The sequence below is a fragment of the Oryctolagus cuniculus genome, chromosome 21 (genome assembly GCF_964237555.1).
Source record: "Oryctolagus cuniculus chromosome 21, mOryCun1.1, whole genome shotgun sequence".
Classification (NCBI taxonomy): Eukaryota; Metazoa; Chordata; class Mammalia; order Lagomorpha; family Leporidae; genus Oryctolagus; species Oryctolagus cuniculus.
The window spans coordinates 19,779,815-19,799,646 of record NC_091452.1 but is presented as its reverse complement, the minus strand read 5'-3'; the positions used below and the strand labels follow the sequence as shown (position 1 = coordinate 19,799,646).

General features: G+C 55.0%; 1 protein-coding gene across 4 annotated transcripts in view; it reads right to left on the bottom strand.

Moving 5' to 3' along the window:
• The window catches only part of MYO18B (myosin XVIIIB), a 245,008-nt gene that overhangs the window by 65,725 nt on the left and 159,451 nt on the right, over nt 1-19,832 (bottom strand). For all 4 annotated transcript variants that reach the window (XM_070066045.1, XM_070066043.1, XM_070066042.1 and 1 more), the window contains exons 34-38: nt 10,776-10,889; nt 9,330-9,446; nt 6,743-6,826; nt 5,339-5,476; nt 2,995-3,180 (exon numbers count right to left, since the gene is read on the bottom strand). In XM_070066045.1, coding sequence (XP_069922146.1) covers nt 2,995-3,180; nt 5,339-5,476; nt 6,743-6,826; nt 9,330-9,446; nt 10,776-10,889 — 639 coding nt within the window. The remainder of the gene's footprint in view (nt 1-2,994; nt 3,181-5,338; nt 5,477-6,742; nt 6,827-9,329; nt 9,447-10,775; nt 10,890-19,832) is intronic.

The window sequence follows — 19,832 nt, the reverse complement described above, 5'->3', positions numbered from 1 at the left end:
GCCATCAGCACTTTCCGCTTTCCCTAAATGCCCGTCCCTACCAGCCCTAGATTCCCCGTCCTGGGCCAGGGTGGTGTTGCCTGGTCTCCGTGACTGTTGAAAAACAACAAGATATAAATCCACGGATGAGCTGCCTTGCCGCACCAATGACAGAGGGACTTGAGTGATTTAGAGCCAGAATATTCTTTCCTCCATAATGGCTCCTGGAGTCGCCAGGAATAGCACATTTACTAAAATTAATGGCAAACCCTCATTTTTCTTCTTCCTGGGAAGAGAAGTTCCATCGGCGGGGTAATTGATCCTGATCTGGATGTGCCGGAGAGCCGGCTGCAGGTATAAATCATTCGCATGCAACAACTTGCAGCCTTTTAAACCAACACCAGCAGTGACGAATGGTGCAGGCTGGTGACGGGCGGGAAGGAATGCAGACAGGAGATCCATCAACAGCCCTCTCGCGCGCATCCCACCAGGGCCCAGAATACTGGATCCTTTTTAGTTTGGTCTCCCACCATGGAGCCATTGTTCAGCAAGGCAGGGTTACCAGGACAGCAGGGTGTCATTGGAGAGCTTTACCACCAGGCACGGGGGGGACACCGCCCCCAGCTCTGCCCCTCCACACGGTCCACCTGCCAAGTGTGACTCCATGTCAACGAAGACACCATTGGAGGGCTGGCATTCTGGTTTCCCATACAAGAGTGCCCACTGGAGACCCGGCTACTCTGCTTCAGATCCGGCTTCCTGCTAATGTACCCGAGTAGGCAGTGGATCGTGGCCCACACAGGCCACTGCTATCCACAGGGAGCCCCACTTTTCTCTTTATTTTGGCGAATTTGTGTTTGGGAGCTGCATTAGTTCAACCTTGATGACCACGTCCAGCAAAGAAGAAAGAGGTGGGGCATGAAAAAGGGGAGAGGAACTTAAGAAAAAAGGGAAAAACAGGGCACAAGAGAGCAAGGGGCGGAGGAAGGAGACCACTATTTCACTTGGCTGGAATGCCCACGTGTCCGGCCAGCTAAAGAAGACGTCAGAGGCTGGGATGTTCTCTCCTCCCAGCCAGAGCGGGCAGGAGCAGGACTCAGCTGCTGAGAAGCAGGGCTGGTAAATGAGAAGTTCATCTTGTCAACTGGAGGAAAGAGCACTGCTCTCTGTCTCCCTCTCTCTCTCAAGGCCCTGGGGGCGGATGAACCGCCAATCAACGGACCTGTATGTTGTCTGGGAACTTCCGTCTGGGGCTGCCTCACCTGCCCCCATACAGAAGAGCCAGGTAGCCAGCCTGTCACCCACAGACTTGATAGGCATGACTCTGCGTATCGGGGCCAATACCCCAAGAAATATGAGGGTGCTTCAAACAGTTCTTGGGAAAATGGAATTTAAAGCTAAGTGTATGGGGCAGGCATTAGGTGCAGTGGTTGAGACATGACTTGGGATGCCTGCATACTGTCTGAGTGCCTGGGCTCAAACTCCGGCTCTGCTTCCAACTCCAGCTCCCTGCTACTGCAGACCCTGGGAGGCAGCATCTGACGGCTCAAGTACTTGGGCTCCTGCTGTCCACATGGGGGACCTGGATGGAGCTCCTGGCTCCTGGCTTCAGCCTGGCCCAGCCCTGGTTGTTGCAGTCATTTGGGGAGTGAACCAGAAGAGGAGAGATCTCTCTCTGTTGGTCTGTTTGTCTATGTCTCTCTGCCTTTAAATAAGTAAAAAACAAACAAAAAGCATTAAAAAAAGGCCTTCTTATAAAGCTAAATTTATTTAATGAAAAATTTTGGAATCCATTCAAAGGATCTTCAAGAAGTTAATGGAAATGTATATTTCGGGGAAAAACGCAACAATTTCAAAACTTTTTTTGCAACAAAATAAACATATTTTAAACCCATTTTCCACTAACTTTTTGAAAGACCCCACTTTTGCTGCAGGAGCACAAGCCGGTGAGATCTGTTACAACGCCCGAGCGGACAGGGCAAGGAGGACAGAGTGACTGCATTTAGAGACCTCTGCATCTAGCTGTGGCCGGCAGAGGGTGGAGTGGTCCCAGCAAAGGTCTGGGGTCCTGGACAAATGGGGTACCCCCCAGCCCCCACCCAGCGTCACAGATTCAAAACCCCAGAGCCTTAGGGACGCCCGGTGGAGAGGAAACCAGGGAGTTTCCAGATACTGGGATTCCCGCAGGTGACTGTTCTGGGGGCAACGCACGGAACAGTAGAGAAACCTTCCTACGTACCCTGTGCACCAGCGTCAAGCATAAAATCAGGAGGCTGCCGAGCTGGGCAGCCCGGGGTCCAAACTCTCATCCGGGCGTGGCCTTGACCACGGCTGACGGCCTGCGCCTCCGCCTCCCCTCTTTATAAAGGACACGGTGGTGGCACCGGCCTCACAGCTCTGACGGGAGCGCTTAAACAAGGAACCCGGCGCCTGGCGCTTTCACACACGACGCAGGCCGTCATTACGTTTCCATCTCCGGCCTTCCTGGTCAGCCCGATGAGCTCAGCGCGCGGCAGTCTAGAATTCCTCACCTGTAGCATGGGCGCACTCACTCTGACTTCCCCAGGCTCTTACAAGGATCCTCTGACGGGATGGCCAATAGGGACGTTGGGCAAGAGCGGCACTTAAACACAGCTCCCTCTCTCTCTGTCGCACTAGGCTGCTCTACCGTTGGAGCAGAACGCCAGACACAAGCAAAGAAAAGTCTGGAATCCTAGACGCACGTGGTTGGCATCCATTCACCAGCTGTGCATGCCATTGGCCCACTCTGAGCCCACCCCCATCATCTGCAGCCAATGGCAGCATCCGTCATCCAAAGCCCCACCCCTTCCGGTTTCTCCCAGCGCTTCCTGCATGGCAGGGCGGGGGGTGTTGGCCTTCTGAAGCCCCGCCTTCCACTGACTCAAGGAATGTCCTACCCAATCCCAGACCCTGGCATCTTCGACTGACGCAAGGAACGCCCTATCCCAGCCCAGACCCTGGCATCGGCGCCTGCGCGGAAGGCACAGTGCTCACCAGCTCCACGCAGCGCCGGCCGGCCTCCGCCTCCCGCTGCACCAGCTCCTCCATTTCAGCTTTCAGCTCCTCCAGGCGCCGCTGGTAGTACTGGCTGCTCTCCCGCTGCTGCGCCTCCGAGGCGGCCGCCCGCGACAGCTCCTCGCCCATCTTGATCAGGCTGTCCCGAAGCCGGATCACCAGGACCTGGGAGGGGACAGGGAGGTCAGGCCCAGCCTGGGGCAGCGAACAGGGGCCTGGGGCATGAAACAGGGCGGCTCCAGGAAGACCACGTTCGCCTAGGCCAAGGCGCAAGGCTCAGAGTCCCTGCTTCCGCTACACAGACGAGCGCGGTGTGAAGACGTGGGAAAGGCAGATTGGAGAGGCCGTGGCCCCACAGAGGAGAGCTCCGGGTTCCGGTCCCACCTCTGCCCCCGTTCTGACCGGGCGGTGACCTGGGGCAGGTGCCTGATTCCCAGGACGCAGAAGGCTTAGCTCCCTACCTGGCGGGTTGGATGTGCTGGGTAAGGGTTGGGAATTAAGGATATTTATAGCAGCCCCACGCGGCGGCCCGTTCGGGAAGTGGAGAGGAGAGAACTTTGTTGGGCATCCAGACCCCATAAAGTTTTGGCTCCCTGTTTTATAAAGCAGGGGCCTTTGATCGCAGAGGGCCTCCATGTCTGCTTTTCTGGAGTGGGGAATCTACAAATGGCCGCCATGACCAGCGCTGCACTGATCCGAAGCCAGGTGCTTCCTCCTGGTCTCCGACGTGGATGCAGGGCCCAAGCACTTGGGCCATCCTCCACTGCCCTCCCGGGCCACAGCAGAGAGCTGGACTGGAAGAGGAGCAACCGGGACTACAACCCAGCGCCCACATGGGATGCCGGCGCTGCAGGCGGAGGATTAGTCAAGTGAGCCACGGCCATTTAGGGAGTGAACCAACGGAAGGAAGACCTGTCTCTCTGTCTCTCTCTCTCACTGCCTATAGCTCTACCTGTCAAATAAAAAGAAAAAAAAATTAAAAAGCGTTCAACGAGGATTTGAAACAGCAGCCAGGAGAGCGTAAGTTAGAAGTTTCCCAAACCACTTCCTGGAGGCACCGCATCTTCCGCAAAGACCCAGGATTCTACTAAATCACATCGTGGTGGCAGAACGCGAATTTGGAGATAGACTCTTTCAATTTGACATATTTCTACCATAATTTTTTCCTTCTCTGCTATCGCTTGACTAGGCTAGAGGCGAGTTAAAAATGACATGTGATGTAGCTCAACATGATCTAATCATTTGCAACACGGTAGATCTGAGCCCTGTGGGGATCCTGCAGAGGCAGCCGTGCCTTCGGGGATGCCTTGAGCCATTCCCAGAACCACTGAGGGTCAAGGTGAAGGAGAGAATTTCTCTATTCTTTCTCTATGGCAGCCTTCCTGGAGACCAGAGGCCCCCCGGAGGTGGGGGGCGGGAAAGATGAAGGCAGCCTCCCGTGGTGTAGACTCACCGTCAGGCTGCGGTGAAGCCATTTGACCTCCCTGGGGTCACGTTCTCACTCATTAAAGGAGGCCTGTTGCACCTGACCCTCAGAGCTGACTTGGACATGGTGGACAGAAGAGGGTTTGACAGTGATGCTGTCCTGTGTAAATGTCGCTGGTCAGTCGTTGGTCAACAGCGCTGGGGAGAGGAACCCGTGACTTCTACCCCAGATGCAATATGAACGTAATAACATCACCCCAGCCCATCTAAGGATCCTACCTGTGCTGCAAGGTCCAGCCTCCTCCTCCGGGAAGCCTTCCTATTCTCCCGCCTGAAAGGACTTCTGCCTTCCCAGAGCTCACAGGCCCTCTCCCTGTTATTGGCATTTATATCCCTGTACCCACATCTCTTAAAAAGCTCTATGCTTCCAGAAAGCAGGATCTGTGTTATACATTTGTCTTCTGTGCACCTAAAACAGGGCCTGGCACACAGTAGGTGTGCAATAAGCCCCAGTTCGAAAGGAGCTTTGGCTGCCTAGTGGGTAATGAGTAGGCAGATGGAGATGAGTACAAGGTGAGAAGATGGGGTGTGAGGTCAGAGAGAACAGATGAAGAGGAGGAGGGAAGGGCTAAGGAGGCAGGGCAAATGGAATGGGAATGGGTAGATGCGTCAGTGATGGGGGAAGGAGGGGGGTGGGTGGTGGCTGCATGGCTTAGGGGTGGTGTGATACAAGAGAGAGGGAGGGAAGGGGGCCTGGAGGGAGGAGGCTGGGTGGGAGATGGATGAATAATGTATATCCAAGCAGGAGTAGGTGGATGGGTGGTGGGAGGAAGGATGGAGCTCGCAAGGAAGTTCTCATTGCTCCTGCCCCAAGCGGTGTTTCCGTGTCACTACGTACCTCGAATCTCTTAATCTGCACTTTCTGGAACTCCGTCTTGTTCTCCAGGTCACAGATCACCGCCTCCTGCCTGCTGACGATGGCGCGATCCACGGTGGACTGCTCCAGGTACTCAACACGCATCTGAGCCACCTGCAGCTGAGGGCACACGCAGCAGGAGTGAGTCCCAGGCAGAGGCACCTGCAGGCCCCACGGCCAGGGCCTGGCACTCTGCCTCCTCCTCGGCACAGGTGCTACACGTGGAAGGCCTGCACAAGCCACAACTCCCAGGTTCCACTCTTTAATTTTTAAAAGATTTATTTATTTGAAGGTCAGTTACGGGGTGGGAGGAGAGAAAGAGAGAGTGCTTCCATCTGCTGGTTCACTCCCCAGATGGCCACAATAGCCAGTGCTGGGCCAGGAGCTTCATCTGAGTCTCCCACGTGGATCCAGGGGCCCAAGGACTTGGGCCATCCTCCACTGCTTTCCCAGGTGCCTTACCAGGGAGCTGGATCCAAAGTGGAGCAGCCAGGACAGGAAGCGGTGTCCATATGGGACGCTGGCGTCACAGGCAGTGCCCTTACCCACCACGCCACACCACACCACCAAGCAGGTTCCAGTCTGGGGGCTCTCAGGGGACCCTCACAGCAGACCCTGCTCTGGAGTCTCAGGCACTGGGAGCTGCTGCTTCCTGTGCCTTTAGAATTCAGAACGGAACCTCGGATCAGCACTTCTGTTACTCCCTTCCTTGCTATGATAAAGGAGCCGAGCTGGTCTGCGAGCATCAGGCTTCAGCATCAAGGCACAGGCAACAGTGGGTGCGGGAGCCAGGCACAAAACGTGGCTCCACTATTGTCCAGCCGGTGAGCCTGGGCAAGTCACTTCCGTTCCTGAGCCACAGCTACCACATTTTCATTAGGAACCCTGAAAGAGACGCCTTCCTGGTACCTAGTGAACGCCCCACAAATGTCTACCACTGCTGTGACTTTTGTGGTGCTGGGGGCACATGCAATGCCTCTTCTGGAGGAGTTTTAAGAATTTCATGGACAGCCGCAACCCGGCAGGCAATGATGGGAAGCCAAAGAGGTTTGGAGTGCCCAGGGCTTGGAAGAGAGATTTCACAAGGCATAAGGTAACAAGGCTGTCTCGCAACACCATACCCTTTCTCTGGGACTCGTTTCTCCCAGGGGGGAGAATCCTGCCCTGACCCCAGCGGGTCTCCCTGCAGAGGGCACCTTTGGATGCAGAACAGGCCCAGTCAGGAGTGAGTGAAGTATGCACTGGGATCCCAGTGTGCACTGGGAGTATTCCTGACTCATCACACACACAGCTGCAGTGGAAGGGTCCACACCGCTGCCCAGACTCCTAGAGCAGGGGCGCAGAGCGAAGCCTCCTTGCCCCCCACTGGCCGCGCCGAGCACGTACTTGCTCCTGCAGTTTGTGCTTCTCCTTCTTAGCTTCCTCCAGCTGCTGCTGCAGTTCTTGGATCTGCCCGATGTCGGAAGCGGACTAGCAGGACAAAAGAATAATGTCACGCTGAGCCCGCCGGCCGTGCTGGGGACCCACCCCTGAAAACCTCTCTGCCCCCACGGGCAGTCGTCACTGTCCCTCAGAGCTTCTGTGGCCATGGCTCTTTCCCCACACCCAACAGGATTCACCTCAGTGTGGACACAGTCACTCCAGTACACGAGCCCCTGGCTTGGGTCAAGTGTCCCTCCCATTATCACACTCCCTTGAGAGCCCAGCCAGACACATGCTGGCCACAGCACCGAGACCAAATTCTGCAGTAAGGGAGTTCTTGTGAGTGTCAGGGGACTCGGATTCTAGACCTGGGGAACCACACGACTGCTCTGCATCTCAGCCTTCCCATCTGTAAAATGGGCCAACAGTTTGTGCTTGGCCCTTCTGTCTGTGGTTTGTTCTGAGACCCAATGAGACAGTGGAGAGGAAAAGGTCCTTAAAAGGGGGGTAGAAGCAACCGTTGAGCTTGACTGCCTGCAGAAAGGGGGGTGACAAGGCACAGGAGCGTGCCCTCACCTCTGGGTTGCATGTGTGTATGACCTTTATTTATAATGGGTAGATGCCTATGCCACTCCTGTGACTGAACAAATAAACTTCCACTCTGGACAAAAGTACGTGTGACTCGCAGAGGTGGAAGACAGCACACGCTCTTCTGTGGCGGCTGTAATGGTGATGTCCTTGATCCTTTCCGTCACTGTGACTCCCCGGTTACCGTAAATCCCCCAGCCCACATTCCTGCTGGATACACTGGCAGCCTGGAGGCCATGTTTCCCCGCGTATCTACTGGGGGTACAATGTGAGGAAGATGCTCACTGCTCCTGCAGGGAGTTGCTGTCCCCAGTGTGTAAAACAACCCTCAGTTCCAGCCCTAAGCCTCTGTTGCGTCCCCAAGCTGCCATCGTGCGTCCTGACTCCTGGGTCCACCTGCCACTTCTCCTCACCCCTGCTCCACCTGCCCGGCCCAGGACACTCTTTTTCCCGGATATCTGCAGCTTCCGCTTATTTTCCTGCTGTTAACTGCGCACCTGCCCCATGCCGGCCACTCCTCCCAGCTCTAGATACAGCACTGGACGAGGCCCAGGAAAGCCCTGCCACTGCAGAGCTAAGAGTCTTGGGTGTCAGGCTGGCTGCTCCTCTCCAACTGCCCCCGCCCCCACAGAGTTTGCTGAGGATTCCCGTCACCCACAAAATAACCACCAAACTCATCATAGCTTCTAGGCCCTGCCCTGTCTCTCCTGGCCTGGCTTCACTGAGACCCCAGGCCACGCTCCCCTCACTGGCCTGCTTGTAGCCTCTTAAATGTGTGCACTGTCACTCAGAGGCCCTTAGCATGTGCTGCACTCTGTCTCTTCCTCTCCCATTTAATCAACTCCTGCTCCTCATTCAAATGTCCATGTACCGTTGCCTCTCAGGGAGCGTGTCCATGACTTCCAGCAAGCCCAAGATCCACAGGACCATGTTCATTTCCTTCCAGGGTTCTGGGCAGAGTTTCAAAGTCTCCATTCTGCCCTGGGTGCCTGCATGGTAAGATTTGTCCCACCCAGCACACTGTGAGCTGCATGAGTGCAGGAGAGGGACATGCCTTTGCTCCCTGCAGCATCGTCATTCATCACAGAGCTTGACACAGAGCAAGTGCTCAGTATGAGAGAGGGGGAGAGGGAGAGGGGGAGGGGGAGAGGGGGAGAGGGGGAGGGGGAGGGGGGAGAGGGGGAGAGGGGGAAGAGGAGGAGAGGGGGAGAGCAAGAGAAGGGGAGAGGGAGGGGGGAGGGAGAGAGGGGGGAAGGGGAGAGAGGAAGAGGGAGGAGGAGAGGAGGGGGAGAGGGAGAGGGGGGAGGGGGAGGGAGGGGGGAGAGGGGGATGGGGGAGAGGGAGGGAGGGGGAAGAGGAGGAGAGGGGGAGAGGGAAGAGGAGGAGAGGGGGAGAGCAAGAGAAGGGGAGAAGGAGGGGGAGGGGGACAGAAGGGGAGAGGGAGGGAGAGAGAGGAGGAGAGAGGGGGAGCGGGACAGAAGGGGAGAGGGGAAAGTGTGGATGGATGGATGGACAGACAGGTGGGTGGATCGGTAGATGGATGGTTAGACAGATACATGGGTGGGAGGTGGGTGGATGGATAGTGGGGTAGATGGATGGGTGGGTGGGTGAGGTGGGTAAGCAAATGAATGGATGCGTAGATGGGTGAACAAAAGGGTTGATGGGTAAACGTATGGACCGACAGGCAGATGGATGGCAGATACGTGGGTGATGTGTAGACAGGTACGTGAAGAAGTCGAGCATTTTCCTGGTGGAGATGTTCTCCAGAAATACACATAGTATCTCTCTAAGGTGATGTTCCCCTCCCCCAGGAACACATGGGATTTACAGTTCCTGCCTACCCAGGGGCATCTATTCCTCCAGGATGCCGAGAGCAGGGAGCAGGCCAACCTCCCTGTCTCGATATTCTGCCTTCGCCCCGCCGCAAGTCCGCAAGTGCCTGCCCCGAGCGCCTGCCCCTCACCTGAGCAATGAGGTCCTTGTGCTTCTGCATGAGCTCGTTCAGGTCATCCTGGTCCTCGTCAATGCGCTTCAGGAGGTCCGCCCTCTCAAACTGCAGCCGGTACAGCTGCTCATCCACCTGTGGGGAGGCAGGCCGGTGGCTGGGGGGAGGTGGGAGGGTGGGGGTGGGCAGCGGGGGCTTGCTGAAGAACAGGGAGGGGCTTGCCTTTGGATGTATGAGGCAAGTGACCAACCACCTGCAAGTCAGCATGGCCACAGGGGCCAGTGCATGATGGATGTATACAAGCTCCATGGTGTGTATGTGTATGTGTGTGTGTGTGTGTGTGGTGGGTATGCATGTTACCGTGACTGCAGCATGTGTGTGAGTGGATTTATGCGTGTGCAGGGATGCTTGGGAATCTGTGTACACAATTTACATGTGCATGGTGCCTACTGTTAAGTAACTGAGTTCAGATCCCAGTGCTCTCCCTGTTCACAGGAACATTCCAGTCCTGATGGACAGCAAGTGCTCAATCAGTGTGAGCTGGATGGATGAGCAGACAAATCGGATTGCATCCTTTACCTGTGAGGGCATTGATTTCGCCTAGGTCGCTGGTGGTTTCGTATAGGTGTCCGTTCAGCCCCGTGCACATGGATGTGTGTGTGTGTTGGGGGGAGGGCAAGTTCTTAGTTTAGTGCAAGCAAAATGTAGGACAGGGGCCAATAAGGATCTGGAGACGAGCTGCAATCTCGGATTTCACACATCAAGTGTAAATTTAAGTATAAATTTAAGCCCAGGCTGTACACCCAGACAGCGAACTTCAAAATTCACATCCAGTTGTCGCCAGCAAAGTAGGCCCAGGATATATGTTCATTCCCCAGTCAGAGGTGAGCACACATAATGGGTGGTGGGGCTTCTTATAGTTGGGAGACTCGGTGGGTCCATGAGAGATGCCTTGGTCTCCATTTACAGGAATGGACAGGCAGTAGCCCCACATAAGAGCCAAACCCCTCTTAATGGTGGTGAGCACACAGTAGGACAACAGATGCCTGAGAACCACTTCTAGCAGTGAGCACACTGCAGGTACCTTCTAAATAGTTGAGTTGCTGCTTAGGGTGCCAAACTGGGCTTATAAGGGATGCACCCCCACAATTCTGAACACACACTGTGTTCACAACATCTTTGAGACGGGAGCACACAGTTGGCCCTCATCTACACCCTTGTGCACAGTAGGACGCCAGCACATTCAGAGTGATGAGCACACAGTATGTCCACAGTAAGTGCTCTTATACCTCTTACAGAGCTGAGCACCCAGCAGGCCTGAAATGGACGCACATACCTTTAAGGTGGCATCCAGTAGATCTACAAGTCCCCTTATCCCTACTACGCTGCGCACAGAGTAGGCCCACAGCAGCTCGCAGAGGCCTGCAGGGGGCGCATGCGCACAGCCACAGGAAGGGAGAGTACCAGGCTCTTGTTCCGGGTCATGTTCTCCAGCTCGCTGTGCATGGTCTCCAGGTCTGCAGTCAGCGCCTTCTGTGTCTTCAAGGCATCCTCACACTTGGCTTCACTCTGCTCCAGCTGGACCAGGGCAGAAGAGGAGAGGAGAGAGGAGGCCTCCTGCTGAGGCTGCCACCCTGATGCTCTGTCCCCTGGAGCCCGGCGCAGCCTAGCCCCTACCGGGCAGCGGAATTGTTTACATGGGACCCTCCAGTCTTCCCAAGTATTAATCAACCCACAACACAAAAGCAAATGCACTTGCATCTGTTTGCACCCAGGCTCTGCGTCCATTAGAAATGTGACCAGCACCAGCCTGTGACATAGGCAAAGCCACTCCCTCTGCAAAGCCTGGGGCCCCGCCCCCCTTCACCAAATACCAGCTGCTGCCCACTGGGTGCCTGGAATGAGACATACATGGAACCATCAAGCCTCTGACTTGGGGCAGATGAGAACAGCTCATGACATCATTGATGAGACGTATGGCGAAAAGGAGGGGCAGCACCTGGACAGTGCCAAGGCAGAATGGGAGTCAAGGGGGCTTCCTGGAGGAGGTGCTTAGAAGATCAGCAGCAACCTCCCAGGTGGAAGTATCTTATTGGGGGTTCAGGTGTGTGAACCCCTTTTTAAGTGGGAGGCAATATATTCTGCAGCTGAGCATCTTCCTGGGTTCCCATATCAGGTTCTGAGTTAAAAGCTGCTGATTAAATCAAGTGTTTCCAGCCCCGCACACAGCAGCCTCCTATGCCAGCGAAGTGAGACCATGAAGACAGCTACAGTCACCTGCCCCCGGGTGACCACAAGACAGACACGCCATAGCCACGCACAAACCCCAAGTCCACGTGTCAACCGGCCGCTTTCCCTTGATTCCTGAATTCCAGAAACTCCCGAATGGAAAACCCTCTTAGAGATCACCTAGGGAAAACACCCGGGGGCTCAGGGAGGGCTGGCACCTTGCCCAAAGCCACACAGCTACAAGAGCAGAGGGAAGACAAATGTAGCATAAGCCAGCATGCTCTGAGATATCCGGCTCCTCCCAGCCACAGACGGGGACCGTGTGGGGGACGCAAGCTACAGGAACGGTGTGGTTGACAGCTCTGCTTCCTGAGGCCGCCAAGTGAGGGCTCCTGCCGGCTGATGAAGACAATTAAGCTCCGACACTTAATCCGTGACAACTGGCTGGGGAGGGGTCCACCGCGGGGAGAGCCCACACATGTGTGCTGTCATCTCCGTTCAAACTGAGCAGAAAAATAATGTCTTTCCACAAGCTGTTCAGGAGTTTGGCCCTGGTGTTAGCGCCGTAAGGATAATGGGACAGACGTTTCTCCCTTGGGTTAAGACGCCCCCATCCCGCACTGGGATGCTTCATTCTTGGTTCTGACTCCTGACTCCAGCTTCCAGCTAATGCACACCCAGGGAGGCAGCAGGGGACAGCTCAAGTGATTGGGTCCCTGCCACCCATGTGGGACACCTGGTTTGAATTCCTGGCTCCTGGTGTTAGCTCCGGCTCAGCCCTGGCTGTTGTGGGCATCTGGGGAGTGAGCCAAAGACGAGAGCACTCCCTCGGTGTCTCTAAAGCAAATTCATTTAATAATAATAATAATAATAATAATAATAATAAGAGGAGCAGAGAACTCATTAATCAGAATAGTTACCACCAAGCCCCAGGGTTACAGGGTTTAGAGGCATTTTCCTCTGTAACCTCCATGCCCGGTCTATGAAGTGCACCTGTTCATTTTCCCGTTTTACACGTGAGGAAACTGAGCTGCAGCAGCGAGCTGCCTGGTCTGGGAGGTGGAGCTGTGGTCGCCCGAGTCGGCGGCCCTAACCTGAATCATGCAGCTTGCATGGCCCAGCACCACCAGTTCCATCCTGGTGCCCAGGTCTCTAACCCACAAATGCCCCTGAGAACGAGGTGTGGCTGCAGGTGTGCTCAGAGCAGGGTGTGGCAAAGGAGGACTGGGCGGCTCCTTTCCCGCAGCGACAGGGAGGGCCTGAGACAAGTGGAGTGAGAGGAGGTAACTGGCTTTGTTAGGGCATCATTGACAGAGGAATGAGATGTCCGGCATGGTCTGATCTCCCAGCAGGTGAGTCCAGGGCCTGGCATGTCTGGCAGGTGGGATAGGGGCTCCCCTACAGCCAGCCAGGTGGCCAGTGCAAAGCCTGTCCCTCATGTGAGCAGAATGCAGAGACCTCACTGTGAAGAAGCATTTAAGCAGAGACGGAACAGATGCAAAGCACACAGCCATGTGCAGACATGGGAGGAAGGGGACCTTGGGCAGAGACAATAGCAAGTGCAAAGGCCCTGAAGCAGGAAGAGGAAGATCGCAGGTGCACAGCAGGCACCCATCCAGAGAGGGGATTTTGGGGGGGATGGCGCGCAAGAGGAAGATGCAGCTCGCGTTGTGAGGCAGACTGCAAAGCTGAGGTTTCGTTTCTGCCTGCAGGGAAACAGTGAGGGTTTCCAGGGAGGTGGGCGGCATTGCTGTGGGGAGGATGGGCTCTGGTGGGGCGGTACCAGGGCCAGGGCAGCCCGTGAGGACGCTGCTGTGGTCCTCCAGGAAGGAGGCAAGGAGCGACAGGAAAGGAGCCCACCACCAGGTATGGGGAGAACAAAAGCTCTGGATAGGCTGGAGCAGATGGGCCACGGTGGGAGGTGATGTCACATAAGCAATGGTGGGGCGGGTGGGGGGCAGGGAGGCAGCACACAGGGCCCCCGCTGCCCAGCCAAGGAGCTCCGCCCAGAGCCAGCCGGCGAGCGAGAGCCCTTGTGTGTGACTCCACAGGGCAGAGCAGAGCAGGGTGACAGCAAGTCCTGTCTGCCGCCGCCTCCTCCAGCCGCGCGGCTCCTGTGTGTGCTCCCCCTGGGTGCTCAGAGCCACCGGAGCCCCAGATACTGGAGGCTGCACGTACAGCCCCTCTTTACAAGGGCTTATAGCACAGCTTCCAGAAATGCCCCTTCCTTCGCCTTCTCCCCTTGGAGCAGACGGGAAGAGAGATGGCTCGTCCCTCCACTGGGAGGACAGAGCGTGCACAGCGGCTGCTGGCTTTCTCCTTACGTCATCCTGAGTCAGCAGCCGCATCACCTTGGCCTTGGTGCCTTGGGCACTACCAGCCCCACACCCTCCTGGTGCTCACTTGAATAAAGGCCCCTACTACGCCTCCGAGAGGAAGGCGCCACGAGGGGGACCCTTGGGTAAAGAAGGCAAGTGAGACTCCCCGAGGAAGAAGCTGCTCCGGGGCAGCCTTGCTGGCCCAACTCCAGAGCCCAAGCTCCTAACTGCTGAGCTCCACTGCCCCCTCATGGAAAATCTGACCACATGGGTGGGATGGACAGCCCGGCCCAGCTCTGGCTGTTGTTGGCATCTGGGGACTGAACCCATAGATGGAAGATCACTCACTGTCTCCCTCTCTCTGTCTCAATTAAAAAGGAAAATGGGGGCTGGCGCCGTGGCTCACTTGGCTAATCCTCCACCTGCAGCGCCGGCACCCCGGGTTCTAGTCCCAGTTGGGGCGCTGGGTACTAGTCCCAGTTGCTCCTATTCCAGTCCAGCTCTCTGCTGTGGCCCAGGAGGGCAGCAGATGATGGCCCAAGAGCTTGGGTCCCTGCACCCGCATGGGAGACCAGGAGGAAGTACCCGACTCCTGGCTTTGTATCAGTGCAGCGCTGGCCATAGCGGCCATTAGGGGAGTGAACCAATGGAAAGAAGACCTTTCTCTCTGTCTCTCTCTCTATGTCTATAACTCTACCTGTCAAAAAAAAGAAAACAAAGAAAAGAAAAGAATATGGGGAGGCTAGCGCTGTGGCACAGTAGGCTAAGCCTCCATCTGTGGAGGCTTTGTGCCAGGACTTTGCTGGCATACCACATGGGTGCCGGTTCAGGTCCCGGCTGCTCCTCTTCCAATCCAGTTCAGTGCTGTAGAGGAGATCTGGCTGACACCTGCCTGCTGCCCTCTCCCTCCTCCTTCTGATAGCTGCAGCCCGTCTCCCTGGTGAGATAAATCCACTTCTATCCACTTCTGATCCCCGTCCCAAGCCCACACAAGGGCATGTGACCCCAACCAGCCATTGGGACCATCACCCCTGCTGGCCAGAGTGGATGGTTCTAGGCTAATACAATGGCAGACCCCAGGACTTTGCTGGGACTACGTATGGGAAGTTTGGTCCTCCCAAAGCTGAAAGCTTGGCGTGCCTGGGGAGAGGCTGCCTGAGATAGAAGCTGACATGGAGGGAGCTGAGCCAACTGGCGGCAAAGACACGCTGATGACACCTGGACCCAGCTGAACCTGAAGGCAATCTCAGCCTCAGGGCTTTTCGGGTATTTTGGCCAATAACTTCCCTTTCTCTGCTCAAACCTATCTGAGCTGGGTTGCCATCACCCAGAACCCAGGTATATGATGAGTGAATTAGACACAGCAATGCATATACAGTGCTGGCCACAAAGTCAACACCAAAAACCACTGGTGGTAGTGTTTGTGGACACTGGTGTACTCACAAGTGGACCAAGGAAGTTTTATCCAAAACCCATGAGAGAATAACACTCTCTCGTTATGTCCCTGTTCTGGGCAGGGATCCCCACCCACAGGGAGGTGCCTTGGTTTGGACTTGGTTGGTTCTTCCAAGGCTCTGATTCTGGAAGTCTGGTTTCCAGGGTGGTGATATTCAGAGTGGCCAGAACCCTCCAGAGATGGGGGCCCAGTAGGTGGGAATTAGGTCATTGGGTTTTAGCCGTGAGCTTGGCACTTCGCCCAAATATCTCTCATCTGCACATGCTGATTGCCAGTCTTGCTTGCTCTCTCACCATGCACTTGCTCTCTCTCTCTCTCTCTCTCTCTCTCTGTCTTGCACATGCTCCCTCCATTGTGATTCCACCACCCACCACCCACTGCCTACCACGAAGCCCCCATCAGAAGCCACTAGCAATGCCACGTGTTGGGAGCTCCACTGCTTTGAGCTAAATAAACCTCTTTCCCTTCTAAAGTATCCAGCCTGGGGTATTTTGTTCCAGCAACACAGAATGAGCTAAGAAGCAGCTCAGTTCCCCATTGCTGATTACTCGGTGATGGGATGGGGAGGAAGGAGAGGTCTTCAATGCTCATTGGAGAGGACTCCACAGGGGCCGCTAGACAGCCCCGGGTGCCCTAGCCCTGCAGGGAGGAAATCAGCCCTGCAACCATTCCAACAAACAAGGACGCTGCCGTCCCGAGGCCGGGCGCCTTGTCCAAGGTCAGACCTGAGACTCCACACCCGTGCTGCTCCTCCGCACGCGCATCTCGCCTGCTGTGCTCATGCCGGCAGTCTCTTCCCAACACCCGCTTCCTCTTCATTCAGTGTAAATGCAATTGAGATTCCCATCACATGGACGTCAGCTACAAACGGATGAATGGCTCTACTTTCCTATGCGAAGCCATCTGCCTGCTTTAAATATCTGGGTAAAATGTTTGCTTTGGACTTATTAAGCAACTAGATGAGGTGGCTAGACATATGGAAAGAGGCGGGGAGAGGAAAAGTCCCGATATTTCAGCAGAGCCGCTAGAACCTAGATTTCTGGGTCTGGCTGAACAACTCGGGGGAGTTAAAAATAGTGCAATGCAAATGCTACGGGGGAAGCATTCTGTTTAAGAAGTATTTTTTTGGGACCGGTGCTGTGATGCAGCAGGTTAAGCTGCATCCAGCATGCCATACGGGTGCTGATTCAAGCCCTGGCTGCTCTACTTCCGATCTAGCTCTCCTGCTAATGCACCTAGGAAAGTAGCAGAGGACGGTCCCAGTGCTTGGGCCCCTGCCATCCGTGTGGGAGATCTGGATGAAATTCTAGGCTCCTGGCATCGGTTTGGCCCAGCCCTGGCTGTTGCAGCCATTTGAGGAGTGAACCAGCAAATGGAAGATATCTGCCTCTCTCCCCCCTCCCTTAACTCTGCTTTCCAAATAAATAAATTTATTTTTTTAAGATTTATTTTATTTATTTGAAAGAGTTACAGAGAGAGGTAGAGACAGAGAGAGAGGTCTTCCATCTGCTGGTTCACTCCCCAGGTGGCCGCAACAGCTGGAGCTGTGCCAATATGAAGCCAGGGACTTCTTCCAAGTCTCCCACGTGGGTGCAGGCGCCCAAGGACTTGGGCCATCTTCTACTGCTTTCCCAGGCCATAGCAGGGAGCTGGATCCAAAGCAGAGGAGCCAGAACTAGAACTGGCCACCCACATGGGATGCTGGCGCTTCAGGCCAGGGCTTTAACTTGCTGCACCACAGTGCCGGTCCCTAAATAAATAAATTTTTAAAAAAGAAATGGTTTCTTTGGTGGGCTAATCCCAACCCACTGCTTTGACATCCCATCAAAATCCTGGGAAGAGAAAAACTCCAGTGTGGGGAGCAATCCGGACTGGACTAAGTTACTGGAATTAAGACTTATTCTATGCATCTGCTCTCCCACAATATGGCGCTGGGAGAGAAGTAAACAGCTTCTGCACAGCTGCCTCCAGTTCAACTAATAAACTGTAGGACTTGCTCCTGATTGGAGGAGAGCAGCGTACTCGGCGTGTGGGCAGCCGAGTTAGGATTGGCGGAGGAGGACTATAAAGGAGGAGAGAGACGGCATGCACCAGGAACATCTACGGGGAACATCTGAGGGAACACCTGTGCAGCCCCCGAGACGAGCCGGCCGGCGGTGTGCCGCTCCCCTGCGGAAGTGGGGAATGTGGCCAGGGGGAACTGCCCTTCCACGGAGGTGGAAGGGATAGTAGCCAACCCGGGAAGAACCAGCAGCAAACCCGGGGAGGGCCGAGCAGACGAAAGAACAGCGCAGGGTCTTATGTCGTTCCTCCACGAAGACGGGGAGCGACACTCCAGCATCAAGGTTGTTGCTAAAGGGAGTCACTCACAGCTCACACGATGGACAGCCCTGTTTGTTTGTTTGTTTGTTTTATTTGACAGGTGGAGTAGACAGTGAGAGAGAGAGACGGAGAAAAAGGTCTTCCCTCCATTGGTTCACTCCCCAAATGGCCGCCATAGCTGGCGCTGTGCCAATCTGAAGCCAGGAGCCAGGTGCTTCTCCTGGTCTCCCATGCAGGTGCAGGGCCCAAGCACTTGGGCCATCCTCCACTGCCCTCCCGGGCCACAGCAGAGAGCTGGACGCAGCCGGCATCAGAACCCGGCGCCCATATGGGATGCCGGCGCCGCAGGCAGAGGATTAGCCAAGTGAGCGACGGCGCCGGCCCCAAGCCCTGACTATTTTAAACAAATTGTGTTAAATGCAAACAAGCCCCAGATATCAGGCCAGAAACACCCATGGTCTGTGCTGTTCAGAAATCAGGTTATAGTGGCCCCAAGGAAAAATGTCTCAAGACTGTATGGTAGCTGTTTTGTAGGTCCTTGAGCTCTATCTGGACAGATACTAAAATTTCTATGATTTCCCTTAGGTTCTGCAAGGGGACTACTGTTCACTGATGCATGAAAGTGTGTCCTAAATACTCATCTTTCACATTGTACTCAGAGTAACAGAAGTCATCATCACTACCAGCAACCATGACTCCATCAGGGGGCTGTCTGCATGTCTGCCCGGTGGCCCCTCTGAGAGCCCCTGCCACCCAGCAGGCTCCGCAGCTCCTCCACACACAGGTCTCTGATGCATTCAGCCCAGGCCAAAGGAGGGCAGGCTGTGTGGGCAGGGAGATGACCACAGCCTTGGTCCCCAAGAGCCAGCAGTGTCCCTGGCCAAGGACTCGTTGGGACAGAAGGCATTCTAATGAGAGTTTAACAAGTGCCTGTTTGGCTAAGAACAAAAAGCACGCACACACACACACACACACACACACAGAGCTTGAAACTCACTAACATAGTTCAAACCTCCCCCATTTAAATGACCTACCAGAGACTAATTGAACATTGTCATAAGAGGGCATCTGGGTCCTAAAACCTGGCACCAACTCACATAAGGTGGTGGTTTCCTACCACACTGCACCCACGGCTCCCACATAACCAGAACATTCAGCTAGCCAGGACCTACTGACTTAAAATATGGATTCTACAATAGCTAAGACTGATCATTAGATGAAATCAAAACCAAGACATTCTCTGTGCGAATACCACCACTAAGAAAATATAAATGAGCCGTGAGGTGGGAGAGAGCACGTGCCATGGACGTAGCTGGTGAGGAGCCTGGGTCCAGAACACCCCACAAGTCACCAAGGAAAACACAGATAGCACAACAGGAAGATAAGCGTGCACCTTGATCAGGTTAAAAAATCAATATCCAAATGGTCAGTACCCTTGGAAGAGGTGATCCACCCTGTTACAGCAGGAAGCAAAGCACAGAACTGCAACACGCCCACTCCTACAGAATGGCTCAAAAGCCACTCACCGGCATCACCGCGTGCTGACCAGGATCGGCAGCCAGAGAGACTTATACTCCAAGGTGGGAGCGGAAGTGTCTACAGACACCATGGGAAAGCACTCAGCAGCCTGGTCAAACGCCAGACACACCTGTGTGCTGTGGTCTGGAACTACCACACCTCCCAGAAGTAGGCACACCTGCATCCTTCCCCCCACTAAATAACTCCAACAGTGTTCAGAGCTCTATTCGTAATCACCAAGCTCCAGACGCAACCCGTCTGTCAACAGCAACACGGATAAGTTGCTTTAGTCCCATAAAACAGCAAGAGGAATGAGCCAACTGCCATGGAGAGCAAAGTCAATATATCTCAGAGGTTATCGCAGAAGTGCAGCAAGAAATAAAAAAGAAATGCAAGATCCAGGGCTGGCACTGCACATATGCTGGGTAGAATTCACCTAACAAGAAGCATGGGAAGGCAACTGTACTTTATTTATTATTTATTTGGAAGGCAGAGTTACAGAGACAGAGAGAGAGAGAGAGAGAATCTTCCATCCACTGGTCCACTCCCCAAATGGCCAGGGCTGGGCCATGCCAAAGTCAGGATCTTCTTCCAGGTCTCCCATGTGGGTGGCATGGGCCCAAGCACCTGGGCATCCTCTGTGGCTTTCTCAGATGCATTAGCAGAGAGCTGGATTGG